Source organism: Heliangelus exortis, chromosome 3 (assembly GCF_036169615.1).
Source record: "Heliangelus exortis chromosome 3, bHelExo1.hap1, whole genome shotgun sequence".
Classification (NCBI taxonomy): domain Eukaryota; kingdom Metazoa; phylum Chordata; class Aves; order Apodiformes; family Trochilidae; genus Heliangelus; species Heliangelus exortis.
In genome coordinates this window covers 94,001,277-94,026,042 of record NC_092424.1, presented here as the reverse complement: position 1 = coordinate 94,026,042, position 24,766 = coordinate 94,001,277, and the positions used below count along the sequence as shown (strand labels likewise).

The 24,766-nt window shown below is 43.0% G+C and overlaps 1 protein-coding gene across 3 annotated transcripts; it reads left to right on the top strand.

Annotated features, from left to right (window-relative positions):
* Nucleotides 1-5: 5 nt before the first annotated feature.
* KBTBD11 (kelch repeat and BTB domain containing 11) lies at nt 6-23,826 on the top strand. 3 transcript variants are annotated; one of them, XM_071741771.1, is made up of 3 exons: nt 6-216; nt 15,186-15,317; nt 15,786-23,826. In XM_071741771.1, exon 3 carries the CDS (start codon nt 15,861-15,863, stop codon nt 17,643-17,645), a length of 1,785 nt encoding a protein of 594 aa, XP_071597872.1. In that variant the 5' UTR covers nt 6-216; nt 15,186-15,317; nt 15,786-15,860; the 3' UTR covers nt 17,646-23,826. The 3 variants fall into 3 exon arrangements, with proteins under 3 accessions (XP_071597872.1, XP_071597871.1, XP_071597873.1); XM_071741770.1 differs by having other exon boundaries at nt 6-542; XM_071741772.1 differs by lacking the exon at nt 6-216 and adding an exon at nt 8,555-8,759.
* Nucleotides 23,827-24,766: the final 940 nt, after the last annotated feature.

Sequence of the window (24,766 nt, the reverse complement as noted above, 5' to 3'; positions counted from 1 at the left end):
GGTCCCCACACCACCCGGAGGTGAGGACCCGGCGTTTCCCGACCGGCCACACCAGGAGAGAGCTTCTCCTCAGCACAGGCAGGTGGGGCGGTGCCGTCGCCTCCCCTGCTCGTCCCGCCTCATCCCAGCAGGGGAGCGCGGACGGCCCGCCCAGACCGGCGACGCCGCTTCCCGCCTCAGCGGCTGCCCCTCGCCAGGAGCTGCCGGGAGCAACAGGTCTGTGCCCCCTCCTCCCTCCGTGCCTCCCTGTGTGAATGTGTCAGGCGAACAAAGGCGCTGAGCGCGGCCCCGCGCCCCCTCCACGCAGCGGCCGCCCGGCCCCCTCCGCCAGCCCGGCCCCTGCGCTTCAGCCATTTGCATCTCCTGGCATCGCTTCGCCGCTCCCCTCCGCCCCCTCCCTGCTTTTCCTTCCCGGCTTCCCCCCTCGGCTCCCTCTGCAGTGGGCAAAGCGGCGGGGCTGGGGGCTGCGGGGCTGCGGCAGCAAGGCGGGGCGGAGGGAGCTTCCTCGGAACGACGCGGGGCTCGCCGGCCGTGGCCGCAAGGTAAGCCCTGGCTGCCTGCCTGTCTTGCCGGGGGGAGAGCGAAGGGGCCGGGAGGGGGCACGGGCACGGGCACGTCCCGGGGATGTCCCCGTACTCCTCCCGCCCCGCCGCCGCGGAGCCTCCGGGGAGGATCGGTGCCGGTATCTGCCGGTATCTGAGGTAAAAACCGCGACGCGGAGCCACGGTAGCAGTGCGTGTGTGTTTGTGTGTGTATTTGGAGCACCATCGGGTTTAATCGGGCTTTTCCCTCCGTCTCCCTTAATCCACGTCCACTGGGCAGCAGGGAGGCCGGGCATATCCCCCTGTCTGTTTTCCATATGTCGCAGAGGAGCCAAAGCTGATGGCTGCGTATTTTTATTTCATCTATTTATTTATTTATTTATTTATTCTGCTGACCGATTAAAAATCTAAGTGACTCTTTAGACCAACGTTTAGGGATGTGTCAACAGCAGCAGACTGCTTCCCGCTATAAATGCTTCATGGCACGTTTCCCCATCCTGCTGAAACCACGCGGGTGGTGCAAGCCCTGGCTGTACACACACACACACACGGTTTTGTAGAAGTCCAACTGAGTTTCATTTATCCCAAGCCAGGAGATTTTTGCACCTGGTCCTTTTAAGCAAAAAAAAGCTGGTTCCCAAACCCGATCTTATGCGTAGTGCAGAAAATGGTAGTATTAAATCCTGTAGCCAACTTTTTTCACCCATCAAGGGGACAAAAAACCAAAACAAACCTCTATCTATTCCTTAAAGCTTTTTCACAGCAATTAAATTGAGCAATAGAAAACTAGAACAAAAAACTAGAAAAAAGTAGGGCAATAAAAAAATAGAATAGCAATAAAATAGAACAATCCTTTTATATGATCTGAGAAGCCAAAAGAGCTCCTCTAGTTTTCAAAGGCTTAACCATCTCTCTCCCAAAAAGGAATTAAATGGAATATTTATGGAAAATAGTAATTAAATTGTCACTAGTATTGACAAAGCAGTATTTCCTCCCAGGCTTAATTCTCTGGTCTGTCCTGCCTTTTCTGCATTCTCCTCTTCCCAGGACCCATCACATAGCATTTATTCACTCTCTAATTAGGACATCCATTGCATGCCAATAGGATCCTTCTGTCACCCACTGCTAATGGCATTGTCTGATGAGAACCTGCCAAAGCACAGAGGACTGGTTCCTGCCTGCCCCAGACTCCCCCTCCCCCCCCCCCCCCCAACCTGCAGGGACTCACTCCTGGCAGTAGTGGCAATGAAGTCAATGGTAACACTCCTAGGAGCTGGAGTTTGCAGGACTGTGCCTTGACAAGAGACAGAAATCCTCGTAGCTTCCTTTCTGTGAGTACTTTGCTTGCATTGCTTTTCAGTGGAACAAATAGTCCAAACAGGTGGGCAGATTTGAAATGTCAATAAATATTAGAGCACCATTGCTTGGCAGGAACATTCAATGAAAGCCATTAACTGGCTTTACTATAGTAAAGCAGGATTATAGTATTTAGGGCTGGCCTAGGTTACCTTAGAGGCAGTGATGTGGTTAGATGACTGGATCCAGATCCTGCTTACTGGGGGCTTAGGTATCCTGTAATATTCTGTTGGATGAGGATATTAGGGGCAGCTGTCTGCTGAAGAAGGGTATAATAAAACATAGAAGGAAATAATACAATTTCTTTTAAAGTAGAATTAATTAATTTTTTTTCCATCTTGAGAGATCCTTGTATGGGATTTTAGTGTTTATCCCAACAGTTCTGCAGCATTGCAGTTAAGAGACTGTTTCTTTCCTATGAATAGCAGCTGAGAAATCATTATATACCACTTCACATCCTTGCAAGTACTGTTTTAAAAAATGAGCTAATTTTTCATTATATTTGATCTTGTTAGCATATCTTTGGCATATGGCATTTTTATGTCTGCTGTTTTACTTTTCAATGGAATTCTCACAATCTGTTCTTTCTGGTTCTTTTTTTACCTCAGTGTTGTTTGGTCAGAGAACAGGCATGATTAGTTCCTTTCACTGAAGAATTACTTCATGATTTGACAACCAGTTTAACCTGAGCTATGACTGAGCTGTCACTGCGTAGAAAGGGATCTTGCTCCTTTCCTAGCCTGGGCCATACATTCCTGTCTGCTTCCTTGTGCCAGCACTCATAACCACGTGACAATACAGTGAATGGACAGATTTTGCCTTCCTCCTGCAGTTAATTAAGCAAACACTTGGTTTACTTTTGTAGAGGTTGGCATTGCAAATAGGGCTAGTCCTGTCTCCAAGGAGTTTTTGTAACACTCTACAGGATCAGGCCCATACATGCTGTGTGTTCCTTAGGCAGTGTTGTCAATTCTGTATCAGTTTCTCTGTCCTTATCTGAAAATGCTTATTAGAAGAATTATAAAACTGAGTCAGTGCTGTATATGGGTGATTAAGTGTTAATGCAAAAAGGAGTTGGATAGGTCCTTTGTTCTGCACTGCACATTTGGTACTTTAGTTTCCCATACCTCATCAGTAAGGATGGCAGGAATTCACCATTGGTTAAGTCAATTTATTTAATGCAAAACAAGCTGAAAAATAATCCAGCAGTTCTATAGATTTTGCACTGGGTGTCAGAGGGAGAAGAAAGATGTGTCACGTAAGTGCTTTTCGGGTGTGATGTTTCATGAGCTGCCATTCCTATGCCTCTGGCTAAAACAGATGGGTTGACAGCCTTTTTTAATTCACCCAGAAAAATGCCAGAAACCACAACCTTTCCATGCAGATCCACGTAAGTTGGACAACCAGCTTCCATGCTGTTATGTTGTCTGTCACAACACGATTTGCATTAATTAATAGGATTGAAGTTATTTTACATATACACATTCACAGATTAACACAAACTGTTGTTTTTCTGGACACCAATTCCTCCAGGAGTATTTAAGAAGCAGAGTATACTGTGCATGTGAATCTCAAACTGCTGGAAGGCTCCTGGACTTCTGAATCATCTCAGACTATCAATGTTTTGAGATTTTTTTTTTTTTTCTCCTGGGAGCAGTTCTGCTTTCCTCTTTCCCTCTTTTTTAGGTAGGCTGGAAGAACAGGCTCTAAGCTCTGGGGATAAATCATTATTTCTGTGACCCATATTTTAAAGTGTTAGGCAGTAAGAACCAAAAGCCAGCCCTTTGCTACAGAAATGGCATGCAACGAACAAAAGTTCTGATTACATCAATCAAAACCAAACCTCTTAATGGGAGAACTCTCCTCCTATCCTGTAGCTTTCTTTCATCTCTCTTTTGCTGCAGCTCTCTGCATTGCCTCAAAAAGCTACCATACACATTTGTATGTATGGCGTAGGAAATACAGACACTCGTGGAGTTAGTGGGAATATTCCCTTGACTACAACAGAAATGGGATTTAATGTGAAGTCAGACTCTGTCCTCATCAAAAAGCTCTGTGAAACTTAAGTGGAAGTTTCCATCTGCAGTGTACTAGCACAAGCCTCATTCTTTCCAAAGCCTTGGAAGTGGGCAGTACGCAGATGGAGTATTTCTTGTTTAATAACAACTGGGTCCCAAAGGTGATTGATTTTCACAGTTGATACAGAAACAGTAAATGTTGAGTGTTTTGCTTTGTTAGCTTTGGAGTTGCCGGTGCTATGTGTCCTGAGAAGTTTTACAGGGTGATGTAGGGAAAGGAGACCTAGGACTGGTCTTGTGCATTTGTATGATAAATTTTTTTAGTGCTGCTTCTTGTTTGTCAGGATGGGGTCTATGCCACTCATTCTCTGTGACAGAAGACCAGAAGGCCTTTCTGATGTGCAGCAGAGTTGCAAGGATGTGTTAGATTATTAGCTAGCTGAATGCCTGGGCAGTATCCCTGCCAAGACATTTTGCAGCCTTATGCAGAAATAAATATTTCTATTGTACCCTGTTGTACCCCCAAAATCAGGCAACGTTTCACAGTACAGTGGCTGGAAGGATTCAATATCTGCTGTGAGGAGATGTTGATGTATATTTAAAATCTCTCCTTGGTCAGAAGCAACCAAACTTAAGACTTACAAGTGAAATACTGAAATCACAAAATGGTCAAGAAAACAAACCAGTAACCCTGAATCTGTGCTTCTTCTCACACCTCCAAAACTGGAACAATAAAACCAAACTCTTCTCTGCTTCACATCCTGGTTTGAAGATGTTAGTTCTTATTCCATATCCTCCCTCTGTTCATCTTTGCTCAGATTGCAACCTAACAAACACAGGAATAGCACTGTGGCTGTTGCACAAGATGCAGTTTTGAATCACCAGTTAGTCAGCCATATTACAATCTTTACTTCTTCTGTGTGTCAGAAAGTCCAAAGGCAGATGGAACAGTCCTAAGACACCCTTCACAATTATGTTGCCAGTCTTTGTGTCTCTTCAGAAAGAGCGTGGATCATTTTTGGAAAACAGAATGTTGCCAAGTCAGCAGATATAAAAATGTGGAAGACAAAAAGTGAAGTCCAAAATTAAAAGCAGTATGTGTTTTTTCAAGGTGTATATATATATATATATATATATATATATATTTCTTCAAGGTATCCAAGATGATGCATTTGATACCTGATTTTCCACCAAGGTCATTGGCCAAAACAGAGAAACCTTTTAGATGTGAGATGGATGATTTGAGCAGAACAATCCTTTGACCTAATTCAGCCAGAAGTTATTGGCTTGGTTTAGGAGTAAAATTCTTTGGCCTGTTCTTGCAGCAGTAAGATTAGATAACCAGGCAGTCTTTTCTGTCCCTTAAGTTCAGGCATCTTAACTGTTACCTATCTGCCCTTTTAAATGGGGAAAAAAAAGAAGTACTGTGAGAGATACTGAATTGATTGCACTAAATTATAAATGTGAAAGTTGAATATAGTCAGAGAAATCAGTGCAGCATAAAGCCTTTGCCTGAGCACAGAGACTCAGCATATGAAATTGACATTATAATAAAAAATGTTATGCATCCAATGCATAGTGTCAGGCCATGGAATTAAGAGCATTTTAATAGAAAACTGTTTTCTTTCTGTCTCGGACTGGTCATTGACTGTTACATTTTAGTAATTTAAACAGCATACATCTCTTGTTCGCTGTTGTGTTCACATGGGGTAGCCTCCTGTTTTGTTAAGCCTTCAGTTACCTAGTTGCTTCTGAAAACGTTTTTGTTGCTTGGTGAAATCTGTTCTAACAGCCTGCAGTTATTCCTGATAGTGAAGTCTTGCCACAAAAGTACCTGTGACTCTAGCATGTGTTTTTGCTTTGCAGTCAACAAAAGTGTTTTTCAGCCCTATCACAAGGTGTGATGGCTTGGATCTTCAGGCTGTGTAAGTGACCCTGCCCCACCAAAGGCAATGGGAAGAAGTAGAGAAAGTTCCCTTTCACCAGGGAACAGAACACAGGATTATTCTTGCTCTCCCTCAGTAACATTTTGTTATTGTTTCTATAAAAAATTAATACAGCTATAGTCTGAAGGAGAACAACCCTTCTGTCATAGTCTTGATGGTATTTGAGGGTTTCAATCTTGTCAAAGGAAAAAGCAGAGTCAAGTTTCATGGGGCTTGGTGAGGGCTCTAACTATTATAGAAAAAGGCAAAGTAGCAGCAAGGGTCAATACTGCTAGCTTTTGAAATAATTTAGGTTTATTTTGGAAAGGATTCTGGACTGAAGCATCCAAAGCAAGAACTAACACCTCCTGATATGGCACAAGTTCAGCACTTTGTCTCCATGGTATTGCTCTATTGGCTAGTCCTTGGTAGCTCTTGTATGCTGGTTTTCTGAGAATCTCAATCAGTTGACATCTAACTGAACCCACATGATGCATATGGGCTTGGAAGCTGTCTGTATCCTCCAGATTCCATTCCAGCAGCTTGTTACAGGTAGATCAGCAATACTGTACAGCTCAGACACAAAACATCCATCTCTGCCCTTCCAGGAGAACTGGGAGGTGCATCCCACCCACAGATCAATTCTGTGTAGGAATAGGGCCTTAGGCATGCTTTATGTCTCTCCACTTTGAACTGGTTTCCATGAAATAATAAATAAAAGAAGTCAGAGTTCCACGAATCACCTAATATTTCACAGTTACTGGCCCAACTGCAAACTCTTATTAGCAGCACTTCTGCCACAGCAGGGAGAAGTCTGTGCAAGCTAATAATTTCACTCCTTTTCCTTTCGGATTAGGGCTGTCACACTGGAGGTTGTTTGGGGTTTTTTTGGTTTTGGTTTTTTTTTTATTTGTTTTTTTGCTATCTGATCTGGTTGTCTTAGGTCTTTTATTTCTGTTCCATTGCCATCTGCCAGATTTAACCGCCCTCAAAATCAGCCCTTGCCATGGGCCATTGAAGCATGTCTTTCCATCTTTGTATCCAGTCTGAATTCTGTGTAGAGACAACGTCTGCAGAAAACTAGAGCTATTTTGTTAATCTAGCTGGATGTAGCTGTGGCTTTAGTGACCATAAACCTGATATTTGAAAAAGTATATGGGCAAAGAAACAATAATGATCTCTATTCACCATGTATGTGAAGGACTTCTGCCTTTCTAAGCATCACTTAATTCATCAAGAAATCAATGAGCCTGTTCATTCTTTAAAAGTGAGGCTTTTTTCCCTTAAGTACCTGATTTGGAGTTTGTCTGGAAAAGAAAAAAGAAGTGTTTTCATTATTCTCTTCTAGAGAAGTTCTCCTTTTACTTTCTTTCACTGGTATAAGTCTCTGTTAAATGGCACTTGGTTGGCTTTCCTTTGAAGTCTGCTACTACTTCTCAAATTCTGTCTTTCTCAAGCCCAGTGCTGATATACTTTGACAGATTTCTGGTGTTTTGAGCTCTTTAATCTGTATGTCTTTTCCATAGCGATACTAAAAGCAAAATCCAGTTTTTTCTTAAGCAAGGAATTTATTTTTCTCTAAACATCTTGGCCCATCTTCTGAATGAAATGAAATGAAATACATAGCAGGTGTGTTGCAAGAACGTAGTATGTATGTGGAGATCAAATGCTTTTCTGGAATGCAAAGCCAAGCCTGAGTTTTCTTTCATTTTCACACATCTATCTGGAGAAATCTGCTGGTTTGCTTGACTTGACTTCTCAGTGGATATTTTTCTCCTCCTTTATTAGTACCAAAATTGCCAAAATGTTCTCAGAGACTTTGAACACTTTTGCAATTATTTGTTTGTTGACAATACAGTTTATTGTTGAAAAGCATTTCTTCAATCAACATTACAGCAGTTAACCACACTCTCAAACAAGGCTTTTAATCCTCACAAGTTTATGTTTTGCTTGGTATCAGTACTCCTGGTCTATGGCAATTTCTGGAACTTAAGGTCAGAAAGGATCACTAGATCCACTGATTCTGCTCCTGTCAAATATCATTCTCCCTGGAGTCTTATGTGCCCTCCAGCAAGGCACACACTCCCAATCTCCACAATCTGAGAAGGGGCCTTCCATGTCAGATCAAATGTCCACCAAGCCTATCATCCTACCTTCCACGTGGAGCACAATCCACTGTTGAACTAAATGAATAGCAGGGTAAAAATGTGTATTTCCACATGGGATACTTTTTGTCTTTGAATATTAGTACTCTGACCATTTTCCAGCTGAGGATCCTCCTAAGCAAGATGCAGTATTAGTGTTCAGTATGTATTTGGTTAGCTTCAGTAGAATATCTTCCTTGAGCCCATTCTTCACTGGTAGTATTTATTTTCCTCCCCTCAGTACTTCAAATATTTGACTTTGTTTATGCTTCCACATCTGGTTTGTTTAGGGCTTTCCCCACCGACCTAAGGCAGCCATCAGTATGCAGAATTTTCATGTGCCCGCACTTGTGCACAGTCATCAGCTCACAGAGCAAACATACCAAACCCTGAAGAGGTATCAGTGCTGCATTTCTCAGGCTGATTAAGGCTTGCTCTACCTGTTCTCCAAGGAACTAGCACAAGCCACCTTCTCTCCAAAGCCATGGAAGTGTGGCCATGAGGTGGTGCCTCAGATAGGTACCACCTCTTTGTTTGGAAGTTGGTTCAAGACTGGCATGCCCTGCAATGAGATGGAGGAAGCTCATGTCGGGTTGCAGAGTGCTGCCCTGTCTCCCACTAAAGTGTTTTTCTATAGCCCTTAAATAGTTTGGTACTTTTCTCTGTCCTCCCATATTTTTAAATACTGCTTCCAAAATGTAGAGCCTGGAACATACATTCCTTCATCCATTGGTCTATCCTCCACTGCAAAACTACTAATGCTGTAGATTAAAGGTACCATTTTTCCACCTGCTACTCCTTATTTCCCTGTATACACATTTAAGGAATGAATTCTTCCTTTCAGCTGTAGCACTGTGTTGGTATTTAATGTACAGCTGTTTGTCTAAGGCAGTGTTAAATATGTTCAGATACAATGGAAGTAACCAGACTGGTTTATTGCAGACAGGACCCCTCACCTTACATCTAGAACTGTAATTACAAGGCCTTGTCTAGAACTAGCAGCAATTATCCATAAATTTTTTTTTTTTACATTCAGTATGATGTTGCCATGCCATTATCTCCTGATATGTAGCACACTAGTGATGAAGACATCGCATCAGCCCTGGAGCTTTCCCCAAAGGTATTGCAATCACTCACAGAATCACAGAATTGTCATGGTTGGAAAAGACCAAGTGTCACTACATCCAACTGCCAACATCTCCCTACCCCCTTAGTAAAATAAATAAAATATCTCTATCACCATGCCCACTAGACCACATCCTGAAGTGCTTCATCTACATGGATTTAAATACTTCCAGGGATACTGACTCTAGCACCTCCCTGGGCAGCACATTCCAGTGCCTAACTACCTTCAGTAAATAAATTCTTCCTCATATCTAGTCTAAATCTCCACAGCACAACTCGGGGCCATTTCCTCATGTTCCATCACTTGTTACTAGGGAGCAGAAACCAACACCCACCTCCCTACAACCTTCTTTCAGGTCGCTGTAGAGAGCTCTTCTCCAAACTAAACATTGCCTATTTCCTCAGCCTCTCCTCACAAGACTTGCTCTTCAGACCCTTCACCAGCTTGGTTGCCCTTCTCTGAACTCTCCCCAGCACCTCAATGTCTGTCTTGTAATGAGGGTCCCAGAACTGAACACAGAACATGAGGTGCAGTCTCACCAATGCTGAGGGCAGGAGCACCATCACTTCCCATCTCCTGCTGGCCACACTGTTCATTGATACAAGCCAGGAAGCTGTTGGCCTTCTTGGCCACCTGGGCACACTGTTGGATCATATTCAGCTGGTGTTGACCAGCACCCCCATGTCCTTTTCTTCCTGGCAGCTTTCCAGCCACTTCTCCCCAAGCCCTATAGCATTGCATGGGATTGTTGTGACCAAAATGCAGGCCCCAGCACTTGGCCTTGTTAAATCTCATATTATTGGCTTTGGCCCACTGATCCAGCCTGTCCAGGTCCCTCTGCAGAGCCTTCCTACCCTCGAGTAGATCAGCTCTCCCACTAATTTGGTGGGGTCTGGAAACTTACTGAGAAAGCACTCAACCCTCATGTAGATCATTCATGAAGATACTGAACAAGGCCAGCCACAAAACTGAGCCCTGGGGAACACCACTGATGACTGCTGTCCAACTGGATTTAATTCAGTTGACTACTACTCTCTGGGCCCAGCCATGAAGCCAGTTTTTAACCCAGTGGAGTGTAGACCTGTCTATGCCATGAGCTGCCAGCTTCTCTAGGAGAATGCTATAGGAGATGGTGTCAAAAGTTTTACTAAAATCCGGGTGGACAATGCCCTCAGCCTTTCCCTCATCCACTAGGGAGGTCACCTGCCTTTCCTGAACCCATGCTGGCTTGGCCTGATGCCCTGGCTGTCCTGCACTTGCCATTTGAGGGCACTCAAGATGAACCTATCCATAACCTTGTTTCTGACAGTTCTTTTTTGGTTAAACTTTATTTCTTCTAAGAGATGTTGGAGAGGACTTCCACTTAACCTTTGCTAGATTTTGCTCAGTGGGAGTATTATTTTCTTTTTTTGGTGTGAGAACTCCTGATTGACACTGCTCCTCCTGAAGAGTCTAAACTGGAAAGAACTCAAAAGATAGTTTCTTTTTAGAGAATGTTTGCTTCAATGGATATCACTGCTGGGAAGCCCTTTTTTCTGGTCATGATGACTGTTTGGAGTTGTGGGTTTTTAGTTAAGATTTTCTAGCTATAGTATCAATTTCATCAGGCTTTTGATAATATTTTTATTATGACTTAGTTCCTCTCTCTGTTTTCCCCACCCAGACACACACAGCCTTTTCTTCCTATGGGTTTTGATGAGGAACTGCTGCCCACAGGTTTCTTGTGTGGTCTGTGATCATAAGCTGCATTTCTTAAATGTTTATTTTTCTCTATGTCTCTATGAAAATTTTGCAGTTATGAGATAAAAACATTTGTACCTCTATTACATGTTGTGAAAAAAATTACAGCACCTTGAGAGGTCACAAGGAAGCTGCATAGGCAACTTGAGCATGAATGCAATACTACAAAAGACAAACATCCATTAGGCAGGGTACTGGGATTGTATTGCAACCCAAATTTTGAGCACTCTTAATTTTTTAAAATTGAAAGAAAACTTTATTCTTCCTGCAATTTTTTTTGAGGTGGGCCATTGAAAAACTTTTTCTTTCTTACAAGCAGAAGGCTAATCAAACAGTTAATGTATAGAGTTTAAATCTGTAACAGGATGCAAGATTTCAAGTGATGCAAACCTTTTCAGAGAAGTGGCATCTCTATTTATGCTCCAGTTGTTTTCCTCAACTAGGAAGAGACCATTTTTTTGGACACATTTTACAGGTCTGCTTAATAAGGAGGGAGTGCAACAGACCCTTTTTATAAATATGCAGACCTCTGTACACTTGATTATGCTCTCCAGAAGCTTTTTGCCTTCTCTTGGGCTAAGCTGGGTGCATTCACCCTGCATGACAGTACTGGCCAGTTTTACTTTTAGCGGTAATCTTTTAGTTTTTAAAATAAATACAAAGCATGTTTTTCCCCTTCTGATGATCCTGTCTCTTTGGATTCCTTAATCATCTCAATCAGATGACGCCCCTATCCCAAGGGAAGTCTTTGCTGGGGTAAATTTTGGCAGTACAAGTTTTTACAAAAGCATTTCCTGGACTAAGGTGGAGCAGAATGGCATTCTGTCAGTTCTGAACTTGTGCAGTGCCCCTTGGGGAGGAGAGCCTGCCTATGGAAATTACAGTTGCTCATGATAGGGAAAGCACTGCTGTTATTTACCCTGGGACCGAGTCAGAGCATACTCCATTTGTGAACTAGAGAGTGGTAACCCAGTTCCTCCCACGTGTGCACATTCCCCAGAGAAAGTGGGTCTTGCTAGAGAACAGGGTTTGGGTCAAAGGTTATTGGCACTGCACAAAAAAAAAAAAAAAAAAAAAAAAAAAAAAGAGAACAGTGAAAAGCAAGCATTTAATTGGATTTTATCAGAAGAACTGCCAAATGAATACAGTGCCAGGAAACTTTACCTGCAGTTGTTCATTACAGTTCCTCTGTCAGAAAAAACCTATGCCTTCTTATCTGAGCTGTTCCTTGGGCAATGTCTCACAGCATCTGAGGCTGGGGGCAAACATCCAGGATATTGTAAGTGTGTCATTGCCAAGTCTGTAAATACAGTTCATGTTTGTTGGCAGCTCCTCTGTCCATTAACATTACATCATCCCAGACCAAACCCATGATAATGAAAACATTTTCAGTCCAAGTAATTCAGCTTCTGAGTTAAAACTCCCCAGTATAAAAGGTGACATAAGTCCACAGATGCTATGTACTCTAAACAGCTTGCTTCCTTTTCCAGTACCTATCCTGTTTGTGAGTTTTGAAATAAAGTGCTAAAACCAAGTTTGTTTTAAGCCAAAGGAGATTGCTAGGAGCTCAGATCCTTTTTGAATCAGCACACTTACCAAGTATCTTCTGTGATTCTGTAATTTTTGAATGTTCTATATCACCAGAACAGAGGTATAGCTCTTTTATTACTGTAGATAAGAAAAGGCTGAAGGAGGAGCTCAGTATGTTATTTCCACCATCCCCCTTCAGCTTCTTCCTGTTTTATACTAAATCCATGACCTCTTAACTCAGATCAGTCATGTTGCTCAATAATGGGAAGGTTCCACAACTTCTCTGAATTGTTTTTTTTCAGCTTCAGCTTTTTCAGTAATTCCTAAACTTTGTTTTCAGCTAGACAAAAGGGCTGTCATTGCTGGAGCAGTCATTGCGCTGACATTGTCAAAGTCCGCCAAACCCCCTTTTAGCTTTCCTAAATCTTCAGCTTCCCTGTAGAGTTCCTTGTAGCTTAAATTGTATGTGATACTTTGACTCCAGCCCTCGTGCTCAGCATGAATTTCAACCTATTCTTGGTACTTAGCTTTAAATATATACCTGAAAACAGTTCTCCTCAGTATTCTGCTGCTTGCCATTAGCAAGCCATACCATCAGTCTTCCTTCTTGTGATTCCTCAAAAAGATGTGAACACAGGTGTTTTCTAGGACTATGGTGGGTGGCAGCTTCTTTCTCAATAATATTTCGGTGTCAAGTCAAACTTCTAAGCCAGTTACCCGAATATGTGAAAAGTTATGATTGCTGTTCTTGAAGAGGATGTCATCCTTTTTATTTTCATCACCCAAGAAAGTTGAAAAGATAGCTTTTTTTGGATTCTGTTTTTAGCAACTTTGAACAGTCTAATTGGTACTGAACCTTCTAATTCTAAATTCTGTTATTCATTTGCCTTTGAGAGGTGAAGCAGGAAATATATTTCACCATATGTAAACATCGTTGGTATTACAGTTATTGACTTCTCACATTTCACTTGCAAAATCGAGTGGTAGACTGAGAGCTTGAAACTACCTGAAGCTACTCACTCTGTCTTGCAGAGGTGGAATGTCATAGGAGAAGTGGTCTCAGAAGTGAGGTGTGTCTGGATCCAAAAAAGACTGTGATATTGAAAGTGTATCATCACCCTTTGAATGTTCATGATTGTGGAGGTCAAGCTATCCAAAACTGTAGCAAGTTAAGGGTTGAATTATCAGTGCACTCAGCCCAAGAGAATGCACTAGAGATAAAACAATGTTTCAATTACCTTCTTATGTTACAAATGATGTACTGGTAGCACTTTTCTTACTATAGCAATACATCAGAACTTGGCATTCTAGATGTTTTTCTTAACCATCTCTGTATGACCTTTGCCTTTTAGCCAGTGTCAGAGTAGGTGCTCTCAAAAAAAACTCATCATCAGGACTCTGGAAGGAGTATCTACAGCATAATAAATCAGAATAAAAACGGTTACATGGTGAATTCAGTGAAGAGTCACTGAAAAACAAAGTCACATTGACAGGGATGATGCCCAGTTTAAGTTATAATGAATGGATCTCTTCCCCAGACACACCCGAGTGAGTGTATACACAGACCATTGTATTTCTTCTTGCCTAGTTTAAGCTGCAAAAAATGAGGCAGCAAACCTACTGAGTTTGGGTCTGGACCTCAGGAAACTTGCCACTAGCCTACCCAATGTTCATAAAATGTCATAGAAAGTTCCTAAGGGCCAGATTTTTAAACATCCAGATAAGAAATAAAAAAATTGTGAAATGTACTCATTCTAGTAAGGAGTTTTCAAACGCTGTTGACACCTTGCTATGACCTCAAAGGCTCAAATATCAAACCAGACCTCAGTATTATTTATTGTATGACTGACTGTGATCAACTGTAGTAGAAATCCTTCACAGGATTAAAAGCCCATAAAAGAAGACTGATATTATCATTTAATTGAAGTTTGCTTGCTCAAGTATGGGCTTCTAGGTTTCGTGTCCCCAGTGTCAGGAGTTTCCAGAAAATGACACCGACCAATAAGGCTTTCATTAAAAACAAACATCAAAAAGTTAGATTTTCCTAATAATATCAATTTAACAGAGTAATCTGTATTATCTATCTCTAAATAATCTCTGCTGAAAGGAAGCTAGAAGGTGTATTTTACATAGAAATGAATGTTCCTTCAAGACTGTGAAAAAACTGCCAGTGGGGACTTCAATGGAAATTAATAATCTCCTTGAAAATAGAGTCAGAGCTGCAGATACTTATTACATGAAATTAAGTACATTTGGAGAATTTTCATGTGTCATTCATCAAAACTTAAACTGAATCTGGGAAATTAAAAAACAAACAGCATGTTGTTAAATTCTAAAAACTACATTTGTGAACGAAAATACAACTGGGTGGTGACTGTGCTGACAGGGACTAACCTACTTACAGCTGTGCCCTGTGGCCTGTCATTTTCCCAGAAGAAACATCATGTTCTAATTATCTATTGTGATTTTTGCTTGCTTCAACTTTTTTATTAGCAGAAGCATAAATTAGCATAAATCCTTCAGACATGAACCAGTCCCCGTGAAGTCTGATTTATATCTCACTAATGCGTTACAGCTACATGTGCTGTCACATACATGTCAGATCACTTTTGTGGTAGCAACAAAAAAAAAAAAATATCCTTTGATATATTTTGTAAACAGCATCTAATAGCATTCTTCTGGTCAAATTAAGATACTATAGATATCCTGTTAAGGAAACATATCTAATTATCCCAGACTTCTGAGAGAACTGAGAATACACTGATTTTAAAACTAATCAACTTTCTACACTTTCTTTTAAACAGGGGGAACCCTTATGAGGAACACTTATATGAAGAAACCTTCGTGAAGGTCACATAAAGGAAAACTTGGCTCATGAGGAATCTTCTAACAGAATAGATTGCAACGATGACCTTCCACTGATATAATTGCACAAGGTGAATAAATTACCATAATACTCCCAGGTATCTGCCTTTAAATGACATTTTTTCCCCCTTGCCCAGGACAGCGTAGGGACCACTTCTCAGGAAAAGGTTGCTGTAAGGCGAGCTGCTTAAAATTTTTGCATGAGAACAGGAAAACCAGAACTGGTTTTCAGGATGCAGAAATTGCACCATTGCTAATGCATCAGAATTGGTGCATCATGGTGATGCCCCCACCAGAAAGAGGTCAGGTTTTCGGGGGTAAGGTGAGCTAGTGTAGTTAGCCCCGGGCAGCCGGAGGCTGAGGCAGAGCTGCGGGGTGGATCCCCCAGGGAGAGGAGCGGGTTTAGCCCCGGGAACCAGAGGCAGCACCGGGAACCAGAGGCAGCCCCGCCCGAGAACGGCGGCTCCGAATGGCAGAAGCGGGGAAGGGGGAGCGGTCCCGGCGGCGGGAAGCTGAACTCTCTCCGGTCTCCCCCGCAGGTGATGGCTGTTCCGCGGCGGCCCAGAGCACTCCGCAGGGGCTCGGCGAGGTGGAGACGCAGTTAGCGCGGCTCCATGGAGGGCACCGGCGCGGCGGCGGCGGAGGAGGAGGAGGAGAGCGGAGTCGGTCCCGGAGCCCCTCCGCCGCCGCCCCCGCCCACCCCGGCCGCCCCCTGCGGCTTCAGCTCCTCCCTCTGCTTCAGCGCCGCCGCCGCTGGCGAGACGGTACCGCCCGCCGCCGGCGGCCGAGTGGTGGAGAACCAGTGGGAGATCAGCACCACCGCCGGGACGGCGGCCGAGGAGGAGGAAGAAGGGGCGGTAGGCACGCGGGAGCGGCCGGCGGAGGAGCCCGACCTGGTGATCGAGGTGTCGGGGCGTCGCATCCGAGCGCACAAGTCCGTGCTGGCGGCCAAGAGTGACTACTTTCGTGCCCGCGCCTCACGGGACGTCCTGCGGGTGAAGGGAGTGAGCTACGGGGCGCTGCGGCTGCTCATCGACTACGTGTACACTGCCCGCATGGGCGAGGTGCGGCACGACAACCTGGCTGAGGTGGTGAGCGGCGCCCGAGTCCTCCAGATGCCTTGTGCCCTGCACTGTGCCGCCGAGGCCATGCGCGCCCAGCTCCGCCTCGACAACTGCTACCAGCTCCTCTGCCTGGCCAAGAAGCAGAGGCTGGCGGAGCTGCGGGAAGCTGCCTACCGCTTCATGAGTGACCACTACCTGGAGGTGCTGCGGGAACCCGGTGTCTACGGCCGTCTCAGTGGTACCGAGAGGGACCTCATCCTGCAGCGGCGGATGGAGGCCGGCCGGCCCTGCTTGCTGGTGGCCGAGGTCAGCGATGCCTTCGAGCGGCCGGGCGGCAGCAGCCGGCCCCAGAGCCGCGAGAGCAGCCGGCCGCAGAGCCCCTCTTCCGTGGTGTCGCTGGAGGAGAGCGGCTCTCTCATCCACTGCTACCAGGAGGACAGCGGTGAGTGGAGGGTGCTGACGCGCCTGCCCGAGGAGGCCAACGCGAAGGGCTGCGCCATGTGTGTCCTCCATAACTACCTCTTTCTGGCCGGGGGCATCGCGGCAGGGCCGGCGGGCAGCGAGCCCCGGGCACGCCTTTCCGACAAGGTATTCTGCTACAACCCCCTCACTGACACTTGGAGCCAGGTGCGGCCGCTGGCTCAGGCCCGGTCGCAGCTCAAGCTGCTGGCCCTGGATGGCTACCTCTATGCTGTGGGGGGTGAGTGCCTCTTCACCGTGGAGAGGTACGACCCACGGGCTGACCGCTGGAGCCCTGTGGCACCCCTGCCCAAGGGCGCCTTCGCTGTAGCTCATGAAGCCACCACGTGCAACGGGGAGATCTACGTGTCAGGGGGCTCCCTCTTCTACCGCCTCCTCAAGTATGACCCCAAGCGTGACGAGTGGCAGGAGTGCCCTTACAACAGCAGCCGCCGGCGCTCTGCTGACATGGTGGCCTTCAAGAGCTTCATCTACCGCTTCGATGTGAGCAGCGGCCGCGGTGGGGAGCAGGGCCCAGGTGGTGGGACGGGTGGTGGCGTTGAAGTTTTCCGGTACAACACAGTGGCCAAGTGCTGGAGCCAGTGCGCCAGCCTGCGGCCCAGCGGCGGCCCCATCCAGCCCTTCCGCTGCGCACCCCTGGGCAACACCATCTACTGTGTCAACCGGACCGGAACCCTCCGCTTCAGTCTAGCCCAGGACGGTGAGGTGGAAGCAGATGGCGGGCTCAAGGGCACCTTTGATGGGAAGCTTCTTAAAGCTCCCTTGGATGCCAAGGGTGTCCTCCTACCCTTTGTGCTCACCCTGCCCGAGAGGCTGGACAAAGCAGGGGACCAGGAGGGCTCCCTGCCACTGTGAGGTGGCCAGCCTGGCTATGGCCTCCCAAGCTGTAAACGGAGCTGTAGCTGTGGGGGACCCACAAATTCCCCCCTGCAGATGGGACCCTCTCTGGTGTGTCTGTCGAGAGAAGGGACTCCTGCTTTCCTGTACTCCCAAGATACTGAACTGGAGCCACTTGGTTGTAACACAGTTGTAACTCTTGTTATCTGTGCTTTGCATGAAAAGCCAAGCACATGAGAGGAGAAGCTGCTATAAAGAATAATCTCTGTATTATGTTTGTACCAATTCCCAATCTGAGAAAAACTTTTTTACACCTAGTTTTCTAAAAAATTCCTAACAGCAGTGTCACAATGGGCCATTACTGTTAGTGTTGGTTGCACATTTATACATAGTTGCAATCTGGGCTGGAGCCTTTTCTGCCATTTCTTTTCTTTTTCCCTGGGATGGATATCGAGAGGTAAACACTACTGGCAATGTAGCTTATCTGCATTTGTTTTTAATGTTAAACCAACCATTCCCAATATTAGAAAAGTATTGGAAGATCATCTCCATCACCACCTTTCATTTTTGGTGCAATTGATGGTTTAAGGAAGACATGGCACTGTGTGGTCCTGGGAATTTTAACCCCAAATGATTTAACAGATACCAGACTTCAAGTTCTCAGTAACACAAATGTGTGGCACATATTTGTATTAGGAATACAAAAAAGAGGAGAAAAAAAAAGAAGGGGAAAAAAAAAAAGGCAAGCTGCCTTTAAAAAATGTGGCATGTTATAGCAGATATAAAACGTTGATATGTTCTTTATTTGAAAAAGTGGTTACTGTATAAAAATGCATCAGTTTATTTCCTTTTTTATCAGAGATTTTAAATTATAACAAAAATGAACTGGAAGCCATTCAGATTGCAACTAATCGACATGATGCTACTGTAGAGTTAGGGGAAATATTTTGTAGTTCAGTTGCTCTTTCATAAATTGCAGGTCAGTGAAAAATAACCAGATTTAAATTCTTTGAAACTGACTGCAGACAGCTTAAATGTTTCACTTGTAAGTTCAGTATCCTGTGGTAAAAGGCTTTTTCAGCTTAGTACAAGACCATCAGTGGAGGACATGGAAAATTAAAATGCTCTACATGTGTTGGTGATATTGTACACTAGCATGATGTTATTTATCTTTTGATTAAGACTCTATTTTACTTATTTGGCTCTAATGACTGCTGTAACCAAGAAGTCCTTGTTAATTGCAGCACATGCCTATAGCATATGGTGTCACTGGGATTCTGAACCACCCAAGAGTGCTGTTTCTGGAGCAGCATCCTTATGAGAAAAAACCATGCAGAGCTTCTTCCTGCCTGTGGAAAGTTGGAGCATACTTTTTGTTATGCTACGCAGAACCAGAGAAGTGTAAACCATCTATATGGACAAACTACACTGAAAAGGGCACATGCATTTTTTTAAATACATTTTGTAGTAAAAAAAAGTGAATAGGCAAGGCGAATGTTTCAGCTTTATAGTAAATCACTGAAAAACAGAACCAGTATTTTTGCTATTGGTATTTCAGCCTGACATGGACTGTGGAAGGGAATTGTTTATACTCAAAGCTCTAGAATAGTTTCATATTTTAGAAAGACATAGAGACCTTACATCAAAGAAAGCAGATCTTTTTGTGTTTCATTAAGATGTTTCTGTTAAACAGAACATTAGCATTCTTACATGTTATTGCTAGTTCCAAAGGAAGGCAGCAGGCTCTGTCCTAAGAGACACTATCTTCACAAGAGAATAGTGAAGTTTATAGATACTTCTTTCCTTCACTTTCATGTTGTTTGCATTTTTTTGTTTTGTTTTGTTGGGGGTTTTTTGTTACTTCTTCTCCATTTGTCTCATAAAGGGTTTTAACACAGCTGACCTGGTTAGCCACACTGTAGAAAACAGTGGTCCTGTCCTTAAAGTTCTTTGCCAAGCAAACCTCTTCCCTAGTGAGTTAAATAAAGCATCACTCAGGTAGGAGCTGTAGGCCTGCAGAGTGTGATGCTTACCTTACCTTAGTAGAGGTTTGTGCAGTGGAATCTTAATACCACAGATGGCATATTCATTAGTGATTCACAAAGAAATTGATATTCCTCACTGGGTGATGGACTTAATTCTTAGTGAAGAATCCTTGGAAATGTTGACTCTCAATTAAATTACAGTACTGTAGCTTGAGCAGGAAAGAAGTGTGTTTGCCTTCAGTATCATTTTTATGTTAACTGTAGGAGGTATGCCAAGCTGTGTAGTGAAGCACGTCCATGCATACTTAGACTGAAGACATAAGTGCTAAGCAAGATTTTGAATTAATAGAGTCACCAGGAACACACAAGAACATGTTTGCTTTATCTTAAAATACAGTACAGTTTTATAGTTCAAACTATTATGTGGTGTAGTTCTTTTACTACAGCATAGTCAGTAATCAAGCCAGCTTTTGCATTCCTGTTAATTAAGCATTTTCATTCCTGCTAATGCATAAACGTGCTTCTAAATGCTTCTAAATTACTTGCAGGAAAGAACAGATAGTTTTGTCCAGTATTTGTTGCTTTATACCATGAAGAAATATATTTGGACATAGACTTTACCATAATAAGCATTCTACGAACCTGCAGTGGTTTGTATTTTTGTTAGCTCCTATTGTTAGAAAAGGTTGAATCAAGTGCTTACCCTGTTCACTGTTTACACAATGTAAGTGAAGGCAGTCTGGTCTTCGTTAGTAGCTGTCTGTCAGTTCTGTTTCCTTTGTACACCCTTTGCATAATTACAGCCTGATGATTGACAGCAGAGGCATTTTTCTAGCCAGATTTCCTATTCTGTGGCCTCTGTTTCCTCCCTGGTAAGCCTGAGGCATGTTTGCTGTGAGTTGTTTTTTCCCCCAGTTGTATCTTCAGTGTTTAAAAAAAAAAACAACAATACCACACTGAATTTGGGTTTTAATACCAGAATTTAGGTAGACTTCAGGTATTGAAGACCAATATACTCCTCCCAGAGCTCTGTAGTTTTAACTTAAACTGAGCAACCACTGTCCATTTGATGTGCTGAGGTGATGAGCAGTTCCCCTCCACCCATGCAGAACTCCTCACCTCTGAGCAGTCACACACCTACCTAGCTGCTGCTTAAACCCCTTTGAAACAAGATAATGTGATACCAAGAAGCCACCTTTGTAATATGGTGTTATGGTGCCAATTAAAAGGCCAGGCCACTCTCAAATTGTGTTTGCATATGTTTTGCCTGTAAGACAGAGCTATTTTATCTGATAGCCTGAAGGCTACTGTGTTTGCGTGGGAACGTGGAGATTCGTGTCCTCAGCCTGCAAGAATTTAATCCACAGCTCCTGCCACCCGATTGGCAATGGATTGAAGGACATTTTGGAGCTAATCCCTAATCTCTAAATATTTTTGGCATTTTCTATTTTACATTAATTGCCTAAAAAAATCAGAAATTACCCATATAGGTGAATTCAAACCTTCATCTTTGGGTGATCTGAGACTAGCTGGAGAGGCACAGTCCTCTCTGCTGTCTCTATAAATCTCACAGTGCCCTTCTCCCACTTTTAATAGGATGATTTTTCTCCTTCCTCCTCCCTCAAGTATTCTCCAGAGTCATCTGCGAGATGATGCAGACTTGAATTCCTATAAGTTGCATAAGGGCTGAACTCAGACCTCCTACTTTCAGTGTGCGTGTTGTCAAATGTAAATGACAAGAAGGAGTGTTGGCACCACCTCCTGGAGTTCCCTTTCAGGGATGAACCTCATTCAGATCCTCCAAAAAGCGCACTTAGGCTCCTGCCCCTTGGGTTCTGGCTAGATTCCAGGCTCCAGCTCCTGAATGGGTAATTCAGGATATATGTAGTACATGTAGGTGCAATTGGGCAAGTTTTTTTCTGTGAAAGCTTTTCGAGACAGGCACTGTGGTTTTGGTTGCCCTGAGTTGAGGGGCTCCACGCACTGTATTGGGAGGCCAAGCAGGGAGTTTGGATTCTTCTCAGGGGCGATGCCTTCGTAAAGGGGTATTGCAGTGCCTGACATGGTAATACTGAAAGCCTTCATTGCATCTAAATCAAAATCCCTGCTTCAGTGAAGAAACAGGCCTTCTTAGCAAGTGCTAATAACTGATGGAATTTTACTATTTCCATCTATTAACTGGTTCCATAAAAAAGAAATCTTAATTGCAGTGAAGGCATTTATACAAATTCTGTTTACACTTGGAAACTAAGTCGAAGGAATAATTGGCAAAAGAATAACCCTTTTTGATCAAAACAGGCACTGTTAAACAACATGGGAAGGATGCTAATCTTACCCTAATAATGAATGAATAAAATTAATGAATTCATTAATGAATAAAATTGTGCAGTAGCTGATGTAAATTCTGTCCACAAAAAAAATTTCTTTGTAAATAAGTACCTGGTAAAATATAAAGTGATAAATGAATAAATTATTCACATGAATGTTGTAACTCTCCTGTGCTGTTTCATGATTATTGCTATTTTCAGTGTCCAATTTCTTTTCCTGCTTTACACCATTCCATGGACTGCTCTGTAGATTTGTTACCATTCATTATCACAAAGCTTAATAGGGGTGATTTGCTTTGTGTCTGGGCTGATACGTAGTGATTTCTACTTGAATGAACTGAGAAGATTTAGACAGAATTGTATCTTTGAGCTTGTTTTTGAGTGGCACTTCTCCTGGGAAACATAAGAAAGCACAAGAAGGGGAAACGGTGGTACTGTTGAGCAGTTGCAGTAACAAGCATTTAGTTAATTTCTTTTTTTGTCTGCCATTATTCAGTGTACCTGACCTGCATTGGATTTAACAGAACATCTTCATGTAGCTGTTACCAGTATGAGCCTGAGTACTATTGTAGCAAAATGTTTTTATTTAAGTACATTTACTGCCTCAACTCCTACTCTAGGGCAATTTAATGCAAGTTCATAATAATTCCACACATTTAGTCGATCAGTGGAAATATTCTGACTTTACATTAGTACTACTAAAAGAGGAGATTGACACACAAGCTCAGTAAAATTGGGCACTCATTTTGCATCTGGTTTTGCCTACTGGATGCTGGGAGCTGCTGGAATGAACCCATCAGTATTAGGAATCAGCAGATGATTTTGGGGGGATCTCTAACTTTCATAAATTACTCAATGGGAAGAAATGGGAGTGTGAGGCAGAGGGAGAGAAGGGAAGAGAAGAATTAGAAGTAAAAAATACCTACTGTATCCAGTTGAAACAAACAAATAACAGGGAGGGACAACCAGAGTTGGTACTTGAGACAGTGATGCCTCCAGGACCAATTTTTTCCAAATATTTCTTAAACAGCCTGAGGTTTTATCAATCACACTGTTAGTCTTAGCATTTTGCACCTGCAATACATCTCAAACAACTGCAGTGTGTAATAAGCCACTTCTTGCAGGAGTCTTGCGCTTTGTCTTTAAGTCTTAGTGGATAAACTTTGGACAACTTTGTGGAATTGTGAAATGAAAATGTCAATGCTGCCACTTACAACAGTTTAACTAATGCGAATCCTTTAGACACTGTTCATAATGGAGATGAATTATATGTGTAACTGATGTATCAACAGTTGCATTTTAAAATGATATATAGGTTAAGCTTTTTATGTACTCCAACTTTTGCTGTGATGAAATAAATACATACAAAAAGCTTTTGCTCCCCCTTAGGAATTTCTGGGTAATTTTGGTGTTGTTTTGTCATCCATCCAGTCAGTAACCAGTATTATATTTGTTCTTCTAGAGCAAAGACAAAATTATATGGATTTTCACAAAGGTAAAATGTTTAGGAAATTGAATTTCTAACTCTAAGCAAAAGTGAGTGGGTTTATTTCACAGTGCCCTGGGTACTTGGAACAAGAAATTTCCTACAGTGAAAGCATTTCCTCAATGCAGATTAGTGGAAGCTCCAGTTAATTGTTTGTTTGTTTGGGGATTTTTGTTTGTTTATTGGTTTTGTTTGTTTATTGGTTTTGTTTGGTTGTGGGGTTCTGTGGATTTTTTTGTTTGATTTTTCCTCGTCAGTACTTAAATGACATTATTTATCTATAAAAGTTACATGTAGGTGTTTCCCAGGATACTCCCCTGTCTTATGTCACGCATGTCAGACTTTTGGCTGGAGTAGATTTACAACAGTGTAAATAAAAGCAGAATCAAACACAACTTTAATTACATTCTGTGCCTCCTATTTATTTTCTCATAATTTGTTTGAAATTAAATCATACAGCCTGTGTGAAAACTCTAAGATCTCACAGAGAGACTACATGGAGTTGGACTTGGTGTCATTTTCATTCCTTCCTTAGCTACTCCATGCAAGCTCTTCCTATTTTCCAGTTTTCTTATGTTTTCTTCAGAATGGCCCAATTCTGCTGGTGGTTAAACCAGGATAAATCTGGAATAGCTCAACTAAACCTCTTAGATGGTTGTTCTGTGCAGTCTCAGTTTTGAATCTATTGTAATTTACTAGGGACCTTCACTGGAAGAGAGAAAGAAAAACTCTGGTAGAACACAAAGGCAAACACTAACTTGAATGCCTATTTTTTTTTAAACCACATTAGAACATAAATTCCTTAACTCTGTCATTTTTCTCTGTGCTTTGAACTAAACTTGGGGAAGCTTAGTGCCAATGAAATTCTATCTCAAATATATACTCCTGCTTTCTTCACTGAACGCTTTGCTCCTGCATCTCTCAGGATATTCAGGCTCCATGTTTAAGCTTCAGATGTGTCCATAGTCTGGTAAATGACGTGGCTGAGTCCCATAAAATTGTGCCACATCACAAGATTAGTTTTTCAGTTCTGAAACGTGGAAACCAGCAGGTTTTGCACAAAGGATTTGGATTTCAAAGTCCTCTTGATTTGGGTGCGGAGTCATCTCTTGGGTGTTTTCATCTCTTTTCAGGTCTGATGCATCACTTGTGTCCATGTATTGGACTTCAAAAACCACAAAAGTTTTTATATGAAAACACTGAGGAGCAAGTGATATTAACTTGTTTTCCTGTGAAGACAGAGAAGTCTTTGCTGGAAAGGCAAATCTGCTTCTGTTCCCAGACTGCAAGCCAGGAAGTCACGTATACCTGGGAACTCCCGTGTCCTAATGAGTAATTTTC